The sequence below is a fragment of the Malaclemys terrapin genome, chromosome 9 (assembly GCF_027887155.1).
Source record: "Malaclemys terrapin pileata isolate rMalTer1 chromosome 9, rMalTer1.hap1, whole genome shotgun sequence".
Classification (NCBI taxonomy): Eukaryota; Metazoa; Chordata; order Testudines; family Emydidae; genus Malaclemys; species Malaclemys terrapin.
The window spans coordinates 58,103,780-58,118,088 of NC_071513.1; the positions used below are offsets into that span (position 1 = coordinate 58,103,780).

The 14,309-nt window shown below is 42.5% G+C and overlaps 1 protein-coding gene across 6 annotated transcripts in view; it reads right to left on the reverse strand.

Moving 5' to 3' along the window:
- Positions 1–860: 860 nt before the first annotated feature.
- LIMS2 (LIM zinc finger domain containing 2) overlaps positions 861–14,309 on the reverse strand; it is a 52,188-nt gene continuing 38,739 nt past the window's right edge. For 5 of the 6 annotated variants that reach the window (XM_054039118.1, XM_054039115.1, XM_054039116.1 and 2 more), the window contains 6 exons: positions 13,329–13,478; positions 12,540–12,690; positions 10,655–10,747; positions 9,501–9,549; positions 9,256–9,331; positions 861–5,214 (listed from right to left, as the gene is read on the reverse strand). In XM_054039118.1, the coding sequence (XP_053895093.1) occupies positions 5,067–5,214; positions 9,256–9,331; positions 9,501–9,549; positions 10,655–10,747; positions 12,540–12,690; positions 13,329–13,478 (667 nt within the window). In that variant the 3' untranslated portion in view covers positions 861–5,066. The remainder of the gene's footprint in view (positions 5,215–9,255; positions 9,332–9,500; positions 9,550–10,654; positions 10,748–12,539; positions 12,691–13,328; positions 13,479–14,309) is intronic. The other variant, XM_054039114.1, reaches the window with a different exon arrangement.

The window sequence follows — 14,309 nt, forward strand, 5'->3', positions numbered from 1 at the left end:
CTACAGCATACCATTCACCACTGACATCCGTAGTCCAACCTAGCTACATGGCATGTGTCAGACACAACAGCAGTGCCTCCACTATACTAGAGCATTGATGAATACATCACCCTTGAACCAGCACTGATCAAAAATGTTTCAGCAAAACATTCTTGTCATAGACTCACCCTCCTGGAGCACCTCCTCATGGCAAGACCCAGTACTGCAGTCCCTCCACCTCACCTTCCTCCTCCAGACTTTGGTGCTCTGTGTGGTGACTTAGTCCTCTGGCCAGGTCACACCAAGAGTCCCATCCCTTCTTGGGTAAGAATGTCCCAACTCAAAACCCAGAGGAATGAAAATCCTGGGTTCAATCTTCTGCAGATTCTTCGCTCATCTCCCGGGCTCTGCAGAGTTCTTCACTCAATTACTGAGCAAGGCCTCCCAGGGCTTTCTCCTTGGAGGCCCAGTTTATCACGAGCTGTTAACTTTCAGGGTTTTTTCCCTGAAGTCTCCCTCTGCTCCCAGACCTGCTGTAGGAGTCTCCTTCTCTCCAACTGCCCTCTCCCTTCAGGGACAATCCCAGGCTAGATACTTCCTGCAGGCCCCTCTGTGGTTCTTTTCCCAGAGAAGAAATTCCAAACTCCTCCCTCCTGGATCTCCTCCCCCTATTGCTTTGCACTCCTTCCTTTATAGGAACCACCCAGCCTGGTTCTCCCCAGTTTGGTCTAATCCTTAATTACCTGTCTCCCCTTCAGGTGTCACAGAACAGGCTAATTGTCCCTGCCAATGTGGGGTTTATAATACCATCACAATTCTGAAATAGGAATATGGCTAATCCTTGGAGTTACCGAGTGATTCACCCTGGGTCACATCAGAGGTGTAGATCCAAAAGATTCCGGTTTTATTGTACAGTACACATACAATAGTTTTTATATTTTAATCTTTAGTGTGAAGATTTAAAATGTATTGCAGTTAACTTTATTACAAGAACATACATAACAGGTGCAGATTATAATATTTTAGTCCAGCAGTCACAGATTTTGGTTAGACATCACAAACTCAGAAGTACTATAAAACAAGAAATCCGCAGTCTGCAGAATACATGCCGTGTAATAGGGAGTGGGCTTGTCCCTTTAGTATTAATACATTTCTTCATTCATTCTATATAATCCTTAGCACTAAGAGTGCTTTACAAACTAAGAACTAAACACCTCTTAGAACAACTGCTTTAGTCACAGGTTTATCTGCGAACCAATGCCTCCCCTGCTATATGTTTCAAATTAACACTTAACCTCTTCAGTCCCAGAAGTCTGCATCACGCAATACAAAACGTTTGGCTTTGGGAACTCTGAACATGGAAGGTTAAACAATGTTTGCTAATGTTGTGTGGATAATTGTGAGGGTAAGGACCAGGACCCAAACCCTAGAGAAAATATAGCAGTTTGTTTTGTAATAAGGAAGGATATTAAGGAAGTGATTAATATTCCCCTTGAATATGAGTAAACTGCACATATCGCAGTTGCTAAAAGCATTGCCATCTTCAAGTGTAGTCAGTGAGCATTAGTGATTTATTTTAAATATAGATTTAAAACTGTGAAAGTATACAATGGACAGCAGCTTTTGGTAAGTAATACAAGCTTAGCCTTTTGAACCAAATTCATCTAACACCACAGAGGATAATCGAGTGACAGCAAGAATGAATTTGACTTTCTGAATTTAGAGCAAAGGAAAATGCACACATCTTAGTCATAAATTTCTTTCTATGAAAGAGAGTCTCCCCTGACTCCAACACTATGAAGAACACATAGGTATTGGCAAATTCATCACACCAAAAGACTCTGCCCTAAAGAAGTCCACAGATCCTATCACATCTACATCTGCTTTACATCCTATGCCATTTACTTTTCCAAAGGTGGAATCTGGGGAAAGATGAATGTTTCCAAGCTGTTCTGTAGTTATTTCCCATAACTCTCTTGATTGCTCAGTCTCTCAAATCTGATATTGTAACTCTGTAGACAACCATGTGCTCTACAAAGCAGGACTCTAGTGAAATATTTGTCAGATTAACAGTTAAAGAGAGACACTTTAAGACATTTGATTATCCATATAGTATAAAGTTTAGAGTCTATGGGTGTCTCTTCCCTTAAGTAAAATACTAGCAAACCCTGGCCTAATCTACTGAATTTCAAATATTAGAGAGGAAATAAGAGTCCTCACTGCATCTCTTCTTATAGTACAAAGATATTCACATTCATCTCTACATGCACATGTTTAACCATGTATTTGCATTTTCCATTGCTAAACTCAAGAGTGGCCTCTGCAGGAAACAGCTGACAAGATTTGAGTTGGTCTGGAAGACAACTACTGTCCATGAAGTACTCAATTTTTGCATATTCACAAGCAGATATGATGCCAAGTGTCCTATTGCCATCTTCCCAGGAAAGTCTCTTGAACTGGGACTGGTGAATCAGCTGAAAATACCCCGCTGCTCAGATTCAGCATTGGGCTCCTTCCTGTGACCAAGGGCATGGGGAGAGGGGCTGCATGCTTCAGACTAGGAAGAATCAGCATAATGAATTGTAAATACCCATGGACCTGAAGTGCCTGTGCTTTAGTCCTTCAACCAAACTCTAGAGAGAATAAGCATAGTGGACTGGTCCCAGAAGTGGCTACTTAAGATTGCCTTCAATTGTGCAGTTCCTTGTGCCCATACCTGAAGGATGGGCCAAGGGCTAGAGAAGAACAAGAGCTGTCCTCAAGTGCTATTAAACGGTGACAAAAGTAATACTGTCTAGGTTATTGTGCAGATTGATAGTCACGGTGGAAGACAGACAAGCTCTCTAATTAGATCAGAGAGTCCATCCCTTCACAAGTGCCATAGCGGAGGCAGTGCACAGAAGGTGTTAAAACAGTTATGGTAGCTTACTATAGCAGAAAGTAAAGCAGTCAAAGGCAGTTAGTATTAGGAAAGCAGCTAACTAACCAGGAGCCTTGCACAAGGAGTGCTTGTCTGCACTAACCTTTTCCCCTAACATTTTTCACCATTACTATCTCTGGTGCAGCTTCACTGGTGGTAGCAACAGCAAGTGCTCTCGTGTAGAGCAGCCAACAGCATTTTAGCCACTAGATTGTGTGAGTTTGCTCTAAGCAGGACTAGACAACAGGGGATAGGTCTTCCCTGCAGCATTAACCCAGCTCCCATCCACACACAAAAACCTCTCACCCAAGTGTGGTGTTGCTTTACACTTGGGCTCATTGGCCCAGCTGTGGGTACAGGCTAAAGCTTATCGAGCTGGTAACCTACCCACTCTGCAGCAAGGACACAGGCTAAATCACTTAAGTGTTGATACTCCTCCAATGCCTTCCCACAATTCCCCTCCTGCATCCAGGACAGACAAGTTCTCCCTTTATTCAATGGGAAAGAATCACAGTGTGGTTCAGCTTACTGCAGTGCTAAGAACCATGGGGTATCATGTGCCTCCGGAAGTCCTAACATCTCAGACAGGTGACTGCAGCACCACTAAGTACATAGTAAATTGGGTAATGCTCTGCAGTGTGGCCTGTTACACCTGAGCTAGGCTAAGCCAGGCACCAATCACCCAAGTTAATTCTGCAATGAAGACATGCCCAAGGTGGTTAAAACACTAGAAGCTGTTTAGTGCCCTGTCTACACAACAACATCCACTGGTGCTACCACCAACGAGGTTCCATCAGTAATAGCAAAGGTGCAAAATTGTAGCGTGGACACAGCTAGTGTCTTCCTACAAGATTTATAGGTATGAGTCTGAAGGCTCTTTTGGTTCACTCTAAGGGTCCTAGAGCCCAGGCTCCAGCCCAAGCCCAGAAGTCTACACTGCAATTAAACAGCCCCACAGCCCAGGCCCCATTAACCCAAGTCAGCTGGTACAGGCCAGCCATGGGTTTTTAATTGAAGTGTAGACATACACTGAGTGTCATGGAAACTGAGCTGAGAAGGTAGTCTTTCCATTCAAACAAAGGGAAAAGGCTTGGCTCAGATTGAAGTGTTTAACAGTTACCAGATCCGCCAACTGGGTTTTGTTATGCAAAAGAGTAACCACACCTCCAGTCATATTGCAGGTACTGTAGAGGGTAATGGCAGGTGTGTCAGTGGGTAGGGTATTATATCACATTGGGCAATTCCAAGCCCTGGGTATCAATGATCTAATGGAGAACTGACAAGTAAACATTGAATATTAGTTCCTGGCATGCCCTGCCTTCACCCTCGCACTACATATCCCCCTTCAATTGTAAGGGAATTGAATACTTTTGAAAAGTATCAAACAGAGCCTCAGAGATTGAAATCCTCTATACATCAACCAGGAAAACAGTAGTGCAACTTCTGTGCACTGCCCAGACATTATACATCCACTCTGGCCTGGACTGAGGTGAGTAGGCAGCATAGACACTGTGCCCATTCACTCCTTGCCTTGCCTAGCCTAGAGAAAATGTCAACCAGGGTGTCAAGAAGGGCGATTGCTGCGGCAGTTTTTGTGATATGGATATTTGTTCACTGGGAATTAGACAAAGACCAGCTCATTTTGGACATACCAAACAGTTATCAGATGATGGTAATTTTGGGCCACATTCAGAACATTGTTCTATAGGTGAAAAGCTCTGCATACAAGTCATTTAAGGAATCCTTGATACTTATAACTGGTGTTGAACAATCTGCACGTTTCACCATCTGATATTTAAACCACTGTTCTTTCCAAATTCCTCAGGCGACAGGAGAGAGAACTTCAGCTCAATGTAGAAACGATGAAAGACAGAAAAACAATGGTGTACACCTGATCAATGGCAGAATAATGCCAGTTAACTACCATACCCATTGCTCTGCCCTACCCCCTCAGCAGAGGCCAAACTCCCCATGCTGTCAGTGTTAATTTGCAACTGCCAGAGTAAAGGAGCATTCAGGGTGAAAGCTGCAGTAACAAAAGCTGGAGGAGGTACTATCTGTCTGTGGTTTGTTTCAGACATTCTTATCAGCTCCCTCTGTGATCAGTAGCTGCTGCAAGCTGCAGTCTGTGAGGATAAGAGTGCAGTGAGCAGAATGACAGACCTGTTTAAGCAGAGTTTAAATCCACAGCTTTGGGATGCGATTTCTTGGAGGCCAGCTCAGACAGCTTTTTCAGACGTTTCTTCAGCTCCAGAGGGAATTTTTCATAGCATTTCTTGCACACTGGCTTCATGTCAAACTCCACAAACTTGTTCCTTTCAAAGAAACACTGAGCTATTAAAAACAGCACTTACAAAACTACAGTCATGGCTTGATGTTCAGTATTCAAGTATGTGTGTGTCTGTGTGAATGTGGTGGCTTGATTTCTATCGCATGTATAAAACCCATTTCAACACACAGATGCCAATCTTGCCAGGTATGTTCACATATCAGAATTTAATGCACACGTGTGGTAGTGTTCATGCCAAGTTAGGTGCCCAACTGTGTGAACACAGATACACATGGACTGATCACTGGAGATCAGGTCCACATGTTTACCAATAATGAAATGTCCAGCCATGGAACACTTTGTGATTGGCTCTTAGCAACACTTCTGCTTGGCAGCTTTCCAAAACTTGGGGGCAGCAGCTTTGCATTGGCAACAGGAAGACATTTTGATTCTTCACACTCCTCTCCCCTGTGCTGCCAAGTGCACCACAGCCTGCTATGAATGCCCCTTGCTAGCTAATACCAGGGTGGAAGCACATTAATTTCCCCTGTACATATATCCACAGTGCTTTTCTTCTGTTGCAATTCAATGGCTTTCCTATGTTTGCTATTTCACAGAAATCATAGAACTGGAAGGGACCTCGAGAGGTCATCTAATCCAGACCCCTGTACTCAAGGCAGGACTAAGTATTATCTAAACCATCCCTAACAGGTGTTTGTCCAACCTGCTCTTAAAAATCCCCAATGATGGAGATTCCCCCTAGGCAATTTATTCCAGTGCTTAACCACTCCGACAGTTAGGAAGTTTTTCCTAATGTCCAACCTAAACTGCCCTTGCTGCAATTTAAGCCCATTGCTTCTTGTCCTATTCTCAGAGGTTAAGAACAACAATTTTTCTCCCTCCTCTTTGTAACAACCTTTTATGTACTTGAAAACTGTTATCAAGTCCCCCCCTGAATCTTCTCTTCTTCAGAAGAAACAAACCCATTTTTTTCAATCTTCCCTCATAGGTCATGTTTTCTAGACCTTTAATCATTTTTGTTGTTCTTCTCTGGACTTTCTCCAATGTGTCCACATCTTTTCTGAAATGTGGTGCCCAGAACTGGACACAATACTCCAGTTGAGGTCTAATCAGCGTGGAGTAGAGCGGAAGAATTACTTTTCGTGTCTTGCTTACAATACTCCTGTTAATACATCCCAGAATGATGTTTGCTTTTTTTGCGACAGTGTTACACTGTTGACTCATATTTAGCTTGTGATCCACTTTGACCCCCAGATCCCTTTCTGCAGTACTCCTTCCTAGGCAGTCATTTCCTATTTTGTATGTGTGCAACTGATTGTTCCTTCCTAAGTGGAGTACTTTGCAATTGTACTTATTGATTTTCATCCTATTTACTTCAGACCATTTCTCCAGTTTGTCCAGATCATTTTGAATTTTAATCCTATCCTTCAAAGCACTTGCAACCCCTTCCAGCTTGGTATCATCCGCAAAGTGTACTCTCTATGCCATTATCTAAATCATTGATGAAGATATTGAACAGGACCGGACCCCACTTGTTATGCCCTTCCAGTATAACTGTGAACCACTGATAACTACTCTCTGGGAACAATTTTCCAACCAGTTATGCACCCACCTTATAGTAGCTCCATCTAGGTTGTATTTCCCTAGTTTGTTTATTAGAAGATCATGTGAGACAGTATCAAAAGCCTTACTAAAGTCAAGATATACCACATCTAGTGCTTCCCCCCATCCACAAGACTTGTTACCCTGTCAAAGAAAGCTTGACACGATTTGTTCTTGACAAATCCATGCTGACTGTTATTTATCACCTTATTATCTTCTAGGTGTTTGCAAATTGATTGCTTAATTATTTGCTCCATTATTTTCCGGGTACAGAAGTTAAGCTGTCTGGTCTGTAATTTCCCGGGTTGTCCTTATTTCCCTTTTTATAGATGGGTACTATATTTGCCCTTTTCCAATCTTCTGGAATGTCTCCCATCTTTCATGACTTTTCAAAGATAATTACTAATGGCTCAGATATTTCCCCAGTCAGCTCTTTGAGTAATCTAGGATGCATTTCATCAGGCCCTGGGGATTTGAAGACACCTAATTTGTCTAAGTAATTTTTGACTTGTTCTTTCCCTATTTTAGGCTCTGATCCTACGTCATTTTCCCTGGCATTCACTATTTTAGATGTCCAATCACAACTAACCTTCTTGGTGAAAACTGAAACAGAGAGGTCATTAAGCACCTCTGCCATTTCCACATTTTCTGTTATTGTCTTTCTCCCCCATCATTGAGTAATGGGCCTACTCTGTCCTTGGTCTTCCTCTTGCTTCTAATGTATTTGTAGAATTTCTTGTTTCCTTTTATGTCCCTAGCTAGTTTGATCTTGTTTTGTGCCTTGGCTTTTCTAATTTTGTCCCTACATACTTCTGTTATTTGTTTATAGTCATCCTTTGTAATTTGACCAAGTTTCCATTTTTTGTAGGACTCTTTTTTGAGGTTTAGATCATTGAAGATCTCCTGGTTAAGCCAGGGGGGTCTTGCCATACTTCCTATCTTTCCTACGCAGTGGGATAGTTTGCTCTTGTGCCCTTAATAATGTCTCTTTGAAAAACTGCCAATTGTTTTCAATTGTTTTCCCCCTTAGACTTGCTTCCCAGGGGATTTTACCTACCAACTCCCTGAGTTTGCTAAAGTCTGCCTTCTTGAAATCCATAGTCTTTATTGTGCTGTTCTCCCTCCTACCAATTCCTTAGAATCATGAACTCTACCATTTCATGATTACTTTCACCCAAGTTGCCTTCCACTTTCAAATTCTCAACCAGATCTAGATTTGATTTTGACAAATAGGGAAGAACAGCCTCCCCCCAGTAGCTTTCTCCACCTTCTGAAATAAAAAAATTGTCTCCAATACATTCCAAGAACTTGTTGGATAATCTGTGCCCTGCTGTGTTATTTTGCTCATTTACTTCCCCCTCAGTTACACGAGTGTCTCTCACGAGGGAGATAAAGACTCAAGCAGTCATGAACGTCAGTGGGTCACAATCAGACAGTGATCTAGGTATCACAAATGGTGACTGCAGCAGAATCAGGCCACTGCATTAATTTGGTTGGCAAAAATCAAGAAGTGGAATTTCACTAGCAGAGTCAGTGTCCCAGACACTCGAGTCATGTTTAGTCTAGAGCCCACTCAGTCTGAGACTTGCCAATTCCTTATCCCCCAATAGCCTCATATTCCCAGACTTCCTGCCATTCAGCTTCCACCAAGTTTACTGTGGTTAATGTTGCTCCATTAAGCAGCAGCAAGAAGAGTTCACTACAATGTGGCCCAGCCTCAGGAATGTGCCCAGCCTCCATTAATCCAGGGAAGGAAAAGTTGTCTCTGACATAGGCACATGACAAACTAATTTTCTAGAAGTTTGAACTAACTTTGCCACTGCCTTTCCTAAGTCCCAGTTCTTATAGGTAATCTGTAATATTGTCTTAAAGCATGGCCTATACGTAGTATGCTTTTAATGCCTCAAACATTAAACACAATGCTGAGTGGGTACCTCTGGAATCATGCTGGCTGGTGCGACAGCCTGGAATGTCCAATGCTGCATGTCAGTTACTAAACAGCCCAGTTGGAGCATGGAACTGGGGGCTCAGGGCAGTGTCATTTTATTATGGAGTGAGACTTTGCTAAGCGTTTTTATCAGTATAAAAGAATAAAGAATTTAAAAACACTTTCCAAAACCCACATTCTATAATGAAAACACCATTCCCTTGAGCCCCTAAGTCCATTGATAACTGAGACATGTTGGGCCATCACAGCAGAGGTGGGGTGATATTAGAGGCCCTGAAACTAGGAAAGGGGCATTTAAAGTTAGTTTGTATTCATTGTCCCTGTGCCACTTACTATTTGAGGCATCAAGGCACAACTCCTTGAAAATGGGCTCAGTTACCTTTCCATAGGGGAAACCTTTCTAGGGAAAAGCTGTACATACTGCAGGAGAGGATACTGCTCTACAGCTGCAGGATACCAGCACCGTTCCCCTAGGCTGCTGAAAGAGTTAGCCTAGGTCTGCAAGTATCTACTTACTTCAGTGTGAGCTTGATGTTGCAGGTGGAGCAGGAGAAGCAGTTCACACACCAAGCCTTGTTGAGAGCTGATACCACTGCGCAAAATAAGAGCAAACAACCAGATTATCTAGTCTCAGAGTCCGATCCCAATTCAGTGAGCCCAGATGTAAAAAGAAAACACTGGAGCCTTGCAACTGCAGGACTGCAACAGCTGCATTGTCAGAATGGGAGAGCAACCCAAAACAAGGAGAGAACAAATCTTACCATCCCCCTCGATCACGTGGCTGCAGTTGTAGCAGACATCTCCGAAGAGCTGCATGCAGAAGGAATAAAATGGGAACTTATTTTACTGACTATGAAGGAGTCTGCCCATGCTCCCCAAATTAGACAGCTGGTGCAAACATCCAACTTCTGATGGATGCAGCAGCACCCTAAAATTCATTTACGTCTCCTGAATAGCTTCTCATACACTTGCCCATTGGTCTATGGTCATTCAGAACTTGTATTCTCAAATCTTAGTTTTTTTTGCTGATGCCTCATATTCTTGGTACCATTATAACATGATCTCTGAGCCTTATATGCCTGGGAATTTGGGAGACAATGTCAATAGATCACAACACTGATCAAAGATAAATATCTCCTGATCATCGACCATAAACATTGAGGTAAAACCAAGAGCACTATTTTAAAAGCAGTTGATATTTAGCCTTTAACAACTCTACAAGGGAAATGTAATATTTTGTCTGATGGAAACTGGTGTAGAGTCATGGCTGCTCATTGTATCTTTATGATAATGTTATCTTTATATCAGCTTTCAGGACAGATCTTTTCTGTGCTTTAGCCAAGTAGATGCTATGGCATTTATTTTAAACAATTATAAATAGGCTGGCTTAACGTGGGTTTTAGAATGTTTTCAATTCTTAACAAAAGGTTAGCCAAGCAGCCATCTGATTGGTTAACACTCATTTTATTTGGTATAATTACAGAAATTTTAATTTGTTTGCTATGTTGTTATAGTTGTGTTGCTCCCAGGATACAAGAGACAAGGTTTGTGAGGTAATACCTTGTATTGGACCAACGACTGTAGATGAAAGGGACAGCAATTTTTTCTTTCAACAGGGAAGATCCCTGTCCCCATTACATTTTCATTCTCTAATCGCCGTCACTTTCCCTAGAATTATACCTCAACACACATCTGCCACGGAAAACATTTTTCCTTTTTCAATTAGATTCCCCACCACCAGAGGCTATTGATATCTCTTAACAACTCACTCCAGATAACAATGCATTTCTGGTTATATGGTGCATGGGAAAAATGCTGTGCTTATTTCCCAAATTTCTATTGGGGGCATTCTTTCTCCTCAGCTCTTCAGTCGAGAGAGGTGCCTGCTGAATGGGTGCAGGACAGCAGTGCTTACCTGGTTGTAGTGAGTCTCGCAGTAAGCCAGTCCTTTTTTCTCGTAGTGGCGGTGCCCCAGAAATGGCTTCTCACATTTGGCACAAACAAAATGCTGCAAAAGTAAAGGGCATTCAGTGTTGGTGGAAGGGCCTCCACAGCTAGAAGACATGCATGGTCGCTGCCCCCAAAATAAGCCAGTGGTTTGCACAAGAGTTTCAGATCTTTATACAAAGACAGACAAGAAAACCCTGCAAGAATCTTGTGGGATGGTGATGGTGGGACGCTATGACAATCTAAACGACAGTCACAGGAACAAAGTCACAGCAAGGTTAGAAGACAGTAGTAAACACACCTGCACTCTGGCTACACAACAGAGTCTACCACTACCATCATCTGTTGTGCTGCATTGTACAAAAAAAATTGTTTCCAAGATTTGGAAGGTCAGATGTGTGACTCAAGAACCTCTTAATGCCAACTGGCAAAGGGATGCAGAGCGGTTACAGGAATCTCCTGATTTTGATATGTACATTCTGGTTCAAAGAATGTCTTGTGAGATCTCAAATGAAAGCTGGTGCCATGCTGGTTATCAATACTGTTGTGACATGTGTACAGATACTATGTAAGGAGTTATATAGTTATACACACACACACACACACACATATATATACACACAAAATATGTTCTTAAAGTCTGTGTGGGAGAGTTGGACAGCATCAAAGGTGAAAAACAAGTTTTCTGTCAGACAAAAGATGTTTATTCATCTCTCTTTACATGTAAATTGAATATTGTCTCATTCACTACTGGTCACTTATTGCCAGTCAGAACTAAATGCAACGAAGGATTCTGCAGAATTCAGAGAAAAAGTCTACCAGGAAGAGAAAAGCAATGGTGCTTAGGGGAGATGGGGGGGAGGAAACCCTATCTAGAGATATACCTCAAAGGTTTGCTCCACTATTTTTGGGAGGCAAAGACAACATCCTGGCACCCTTCATTAAGGGAATAAAAGGACAGTGCTTCTGCTTCATGAAGAAGAGTCTTGGTTGAAAATGCTGAAGAGAATTTTGGGTGAGAGATGCTTCTTTAGACAAGACAGTAACTTGTTAGTTAAGATTAGTCTCTAGAAAGCATGTTATGATTTTGTTTTACACAAAACCATTTGTTTCCAATATTCTCTATTTCTTTGATAATATATTTATATTGAAAACAAGAATATATTTTTCTAAGTGATGTGGTAGTAAGCAAAGTGCTGGCTCTGAGTTGAATCTTACATGCTGGTGTGTCTTGTTCCTTTGGGAAAGGCAGACCTGGTAATTTTGTGAGTGTCCCACAGATAAGGGATTGGATACTACAGGGATTCAGGAGTTGTTGTGTGCTTATGGCTACCTGTACAGAGATAATGAGGACTGGAAGGTAGTGCTTGTGCTACCAGAGGCTGGTGGTTTCAGGGAGCTGATCCACCACAGGCAGATTCAAGCGTGCTTCACACTAAGGGCAGATGGTGGTGAGGTGTCTCACAACCCGGGTACCCCTGGGAAGTGTCACAACGATGTTACAGTTTGTTACTTAGAGCTGGAGGGAAGGACATAGAGAGGATGTACATAACTTCAGTGGTAAATACTATTTTGCAGACCCCAGAATCTTTGCAATGTAATGCAGAAATTTTAAAATAATTTTCCTGAGAGTAAGTTAAACAATGGTATTGTTACTGTGCAAAAGATGAAGTGCACCATTCATAACTCTGGTGCATGTGACTTACCCAAGTAAAGCTCACCCCAGGTAAATACAGTCTGAATTCGGCCTAAACAGGAATGGTGGAAATTTCTAATGTTCACCATAACAGCCTCCAACTTGCATTGGACCTCTGGCAGTATGCATTCCACAGGCAGCTTCACACTGATCTCACCTCAACATGCCATTGCTTCCCCAGAGCATTGACCACTCGTCCTTCGATAGGCCTGCGACAGGCTCCACAGATTGGGATACCCATCTTGTCATGGCAGGGCAGGCAATAGAGTTCCCCTTTCAGCTCCCTGGCCTCAGCAGTCAGCTCCTTCCTGAAAACAACACAAACAAGTGTTCTTGAAGCAACAACACTGACCCAAGCCCCAGCCAACAGCTGTTTCACGATTAAACCTTACATGAGCTTCCCTCCAGATGTGAATATCTAAGATGAAGCTGTGGAAGAGTGAACTTCAAAGCCAACTTCCATGTTTTGGCCCCCATCTACACTATAAACACAGGAATCCTGAATTATGCTTGTGAAACATGACTGTGGTCAAACCACTTTATAACAACATGCTAGTTATCTAATAGGTCTTTCTGTCCACAAATGCAAGGCTAAATCATGCGGAGCAGTCTGGCCACAACCATGTTTAAACAAGGTTATTTTTGTAATGTAAACAGGACCTTTGAGAGTGGCTCATTTCCAGGAACTGCCCAGTAGACAATGGTGCCCAGTAAGCAATGCATGGAGGAAGGAAAACCCTATATAGCTGAACAGAAGAACTCCAATTCTTCTATCCTTTTGATTCCAATTTTTTTGATCTTTCACATACAGAACTTCTTGTCTGCCGGACAACTTAAAGGCTGCAAAGTGTAGCTGACGATTACAGAGTCCAGAAAGAGACTGAACTGTTGTCCATACAGTATATTTCCCTGGTTTATTGATGGAAGTTGGGAGAGGAGAACATACCCGCAGTGGGTGCAGTTGAAGTGATCTGGATGATAGGAGTCATTCCTGAACATCAGAGGCTGCTCATCGATTATCAGGTGGCACTTCTGACAGATATACTTGCCTAGCCCCTTGGCTTTCTCCCGATTATGGCAAGGCCTGCACAGGTGCCTGGGTGTGAATTGGAAAGAAAGGGTAGCATTAGTACTGTAGAGTCTTTCTAGAAGAGAGTCGTGCTCTGCACATTTTTGGTTAGGGTTACAGGTTTCTGTAACCTTCTTCCAAAGACAGCAGCCACTGTTCTAACCCCACTGCTCTAGAGGATGGGAATTAAACATCATCTAATGGTGCTAGTGTTAACCAAATCCTGAGGTAGCCTTGTAACTCCATCTGCCCCATTCATACAGTTAGGTATTTCCTAGGCCTCCTTATGTGGCATTTCTTCTCTTCACTACAGGTATCAAGTACAGTAAAAACAGTAGACAGTTTAGCAGTCTCTAATTGCAAGTGTGTGCTCAGCTTACAAACACAATGGAGACTGCACATGGGCCTGAATCACTATGCATGAAGCGGCTGCTTTTGTACGTAGCAATAAAGACACTCAGAGGTGTGCATATCAGAGTAGCTAATAAATAAATAAATAAAAATAAATAATAATGGAGATATCCCATCTCCTAGAACTGGAAGGGACCTTGAAAGGTCATCAAGTCCAGCCCCCTGCCTTCACTAGCAGGACCAAGTACTGATTTTGCCCCAGATTCCCAAGTGGCCCCCTCAAGGATTGAACTCACAACCCTGGGTTTAGCAGGCCAATGCTCAAACCACTGAGCTATCCCTCCCCCTAGTGTCTTAGTGTCTTAACACAGTGGAGAGCTTGTGTGCACATATGCATGTAAGTATATTCCTACAAATCTATAAATGTGTTTGTGTTTACATAAATCTATGCACACAATCCTCTGATTGCTCTGTTGAAAGGAGTTCACTCTCAGTGCTCCTCTTGAA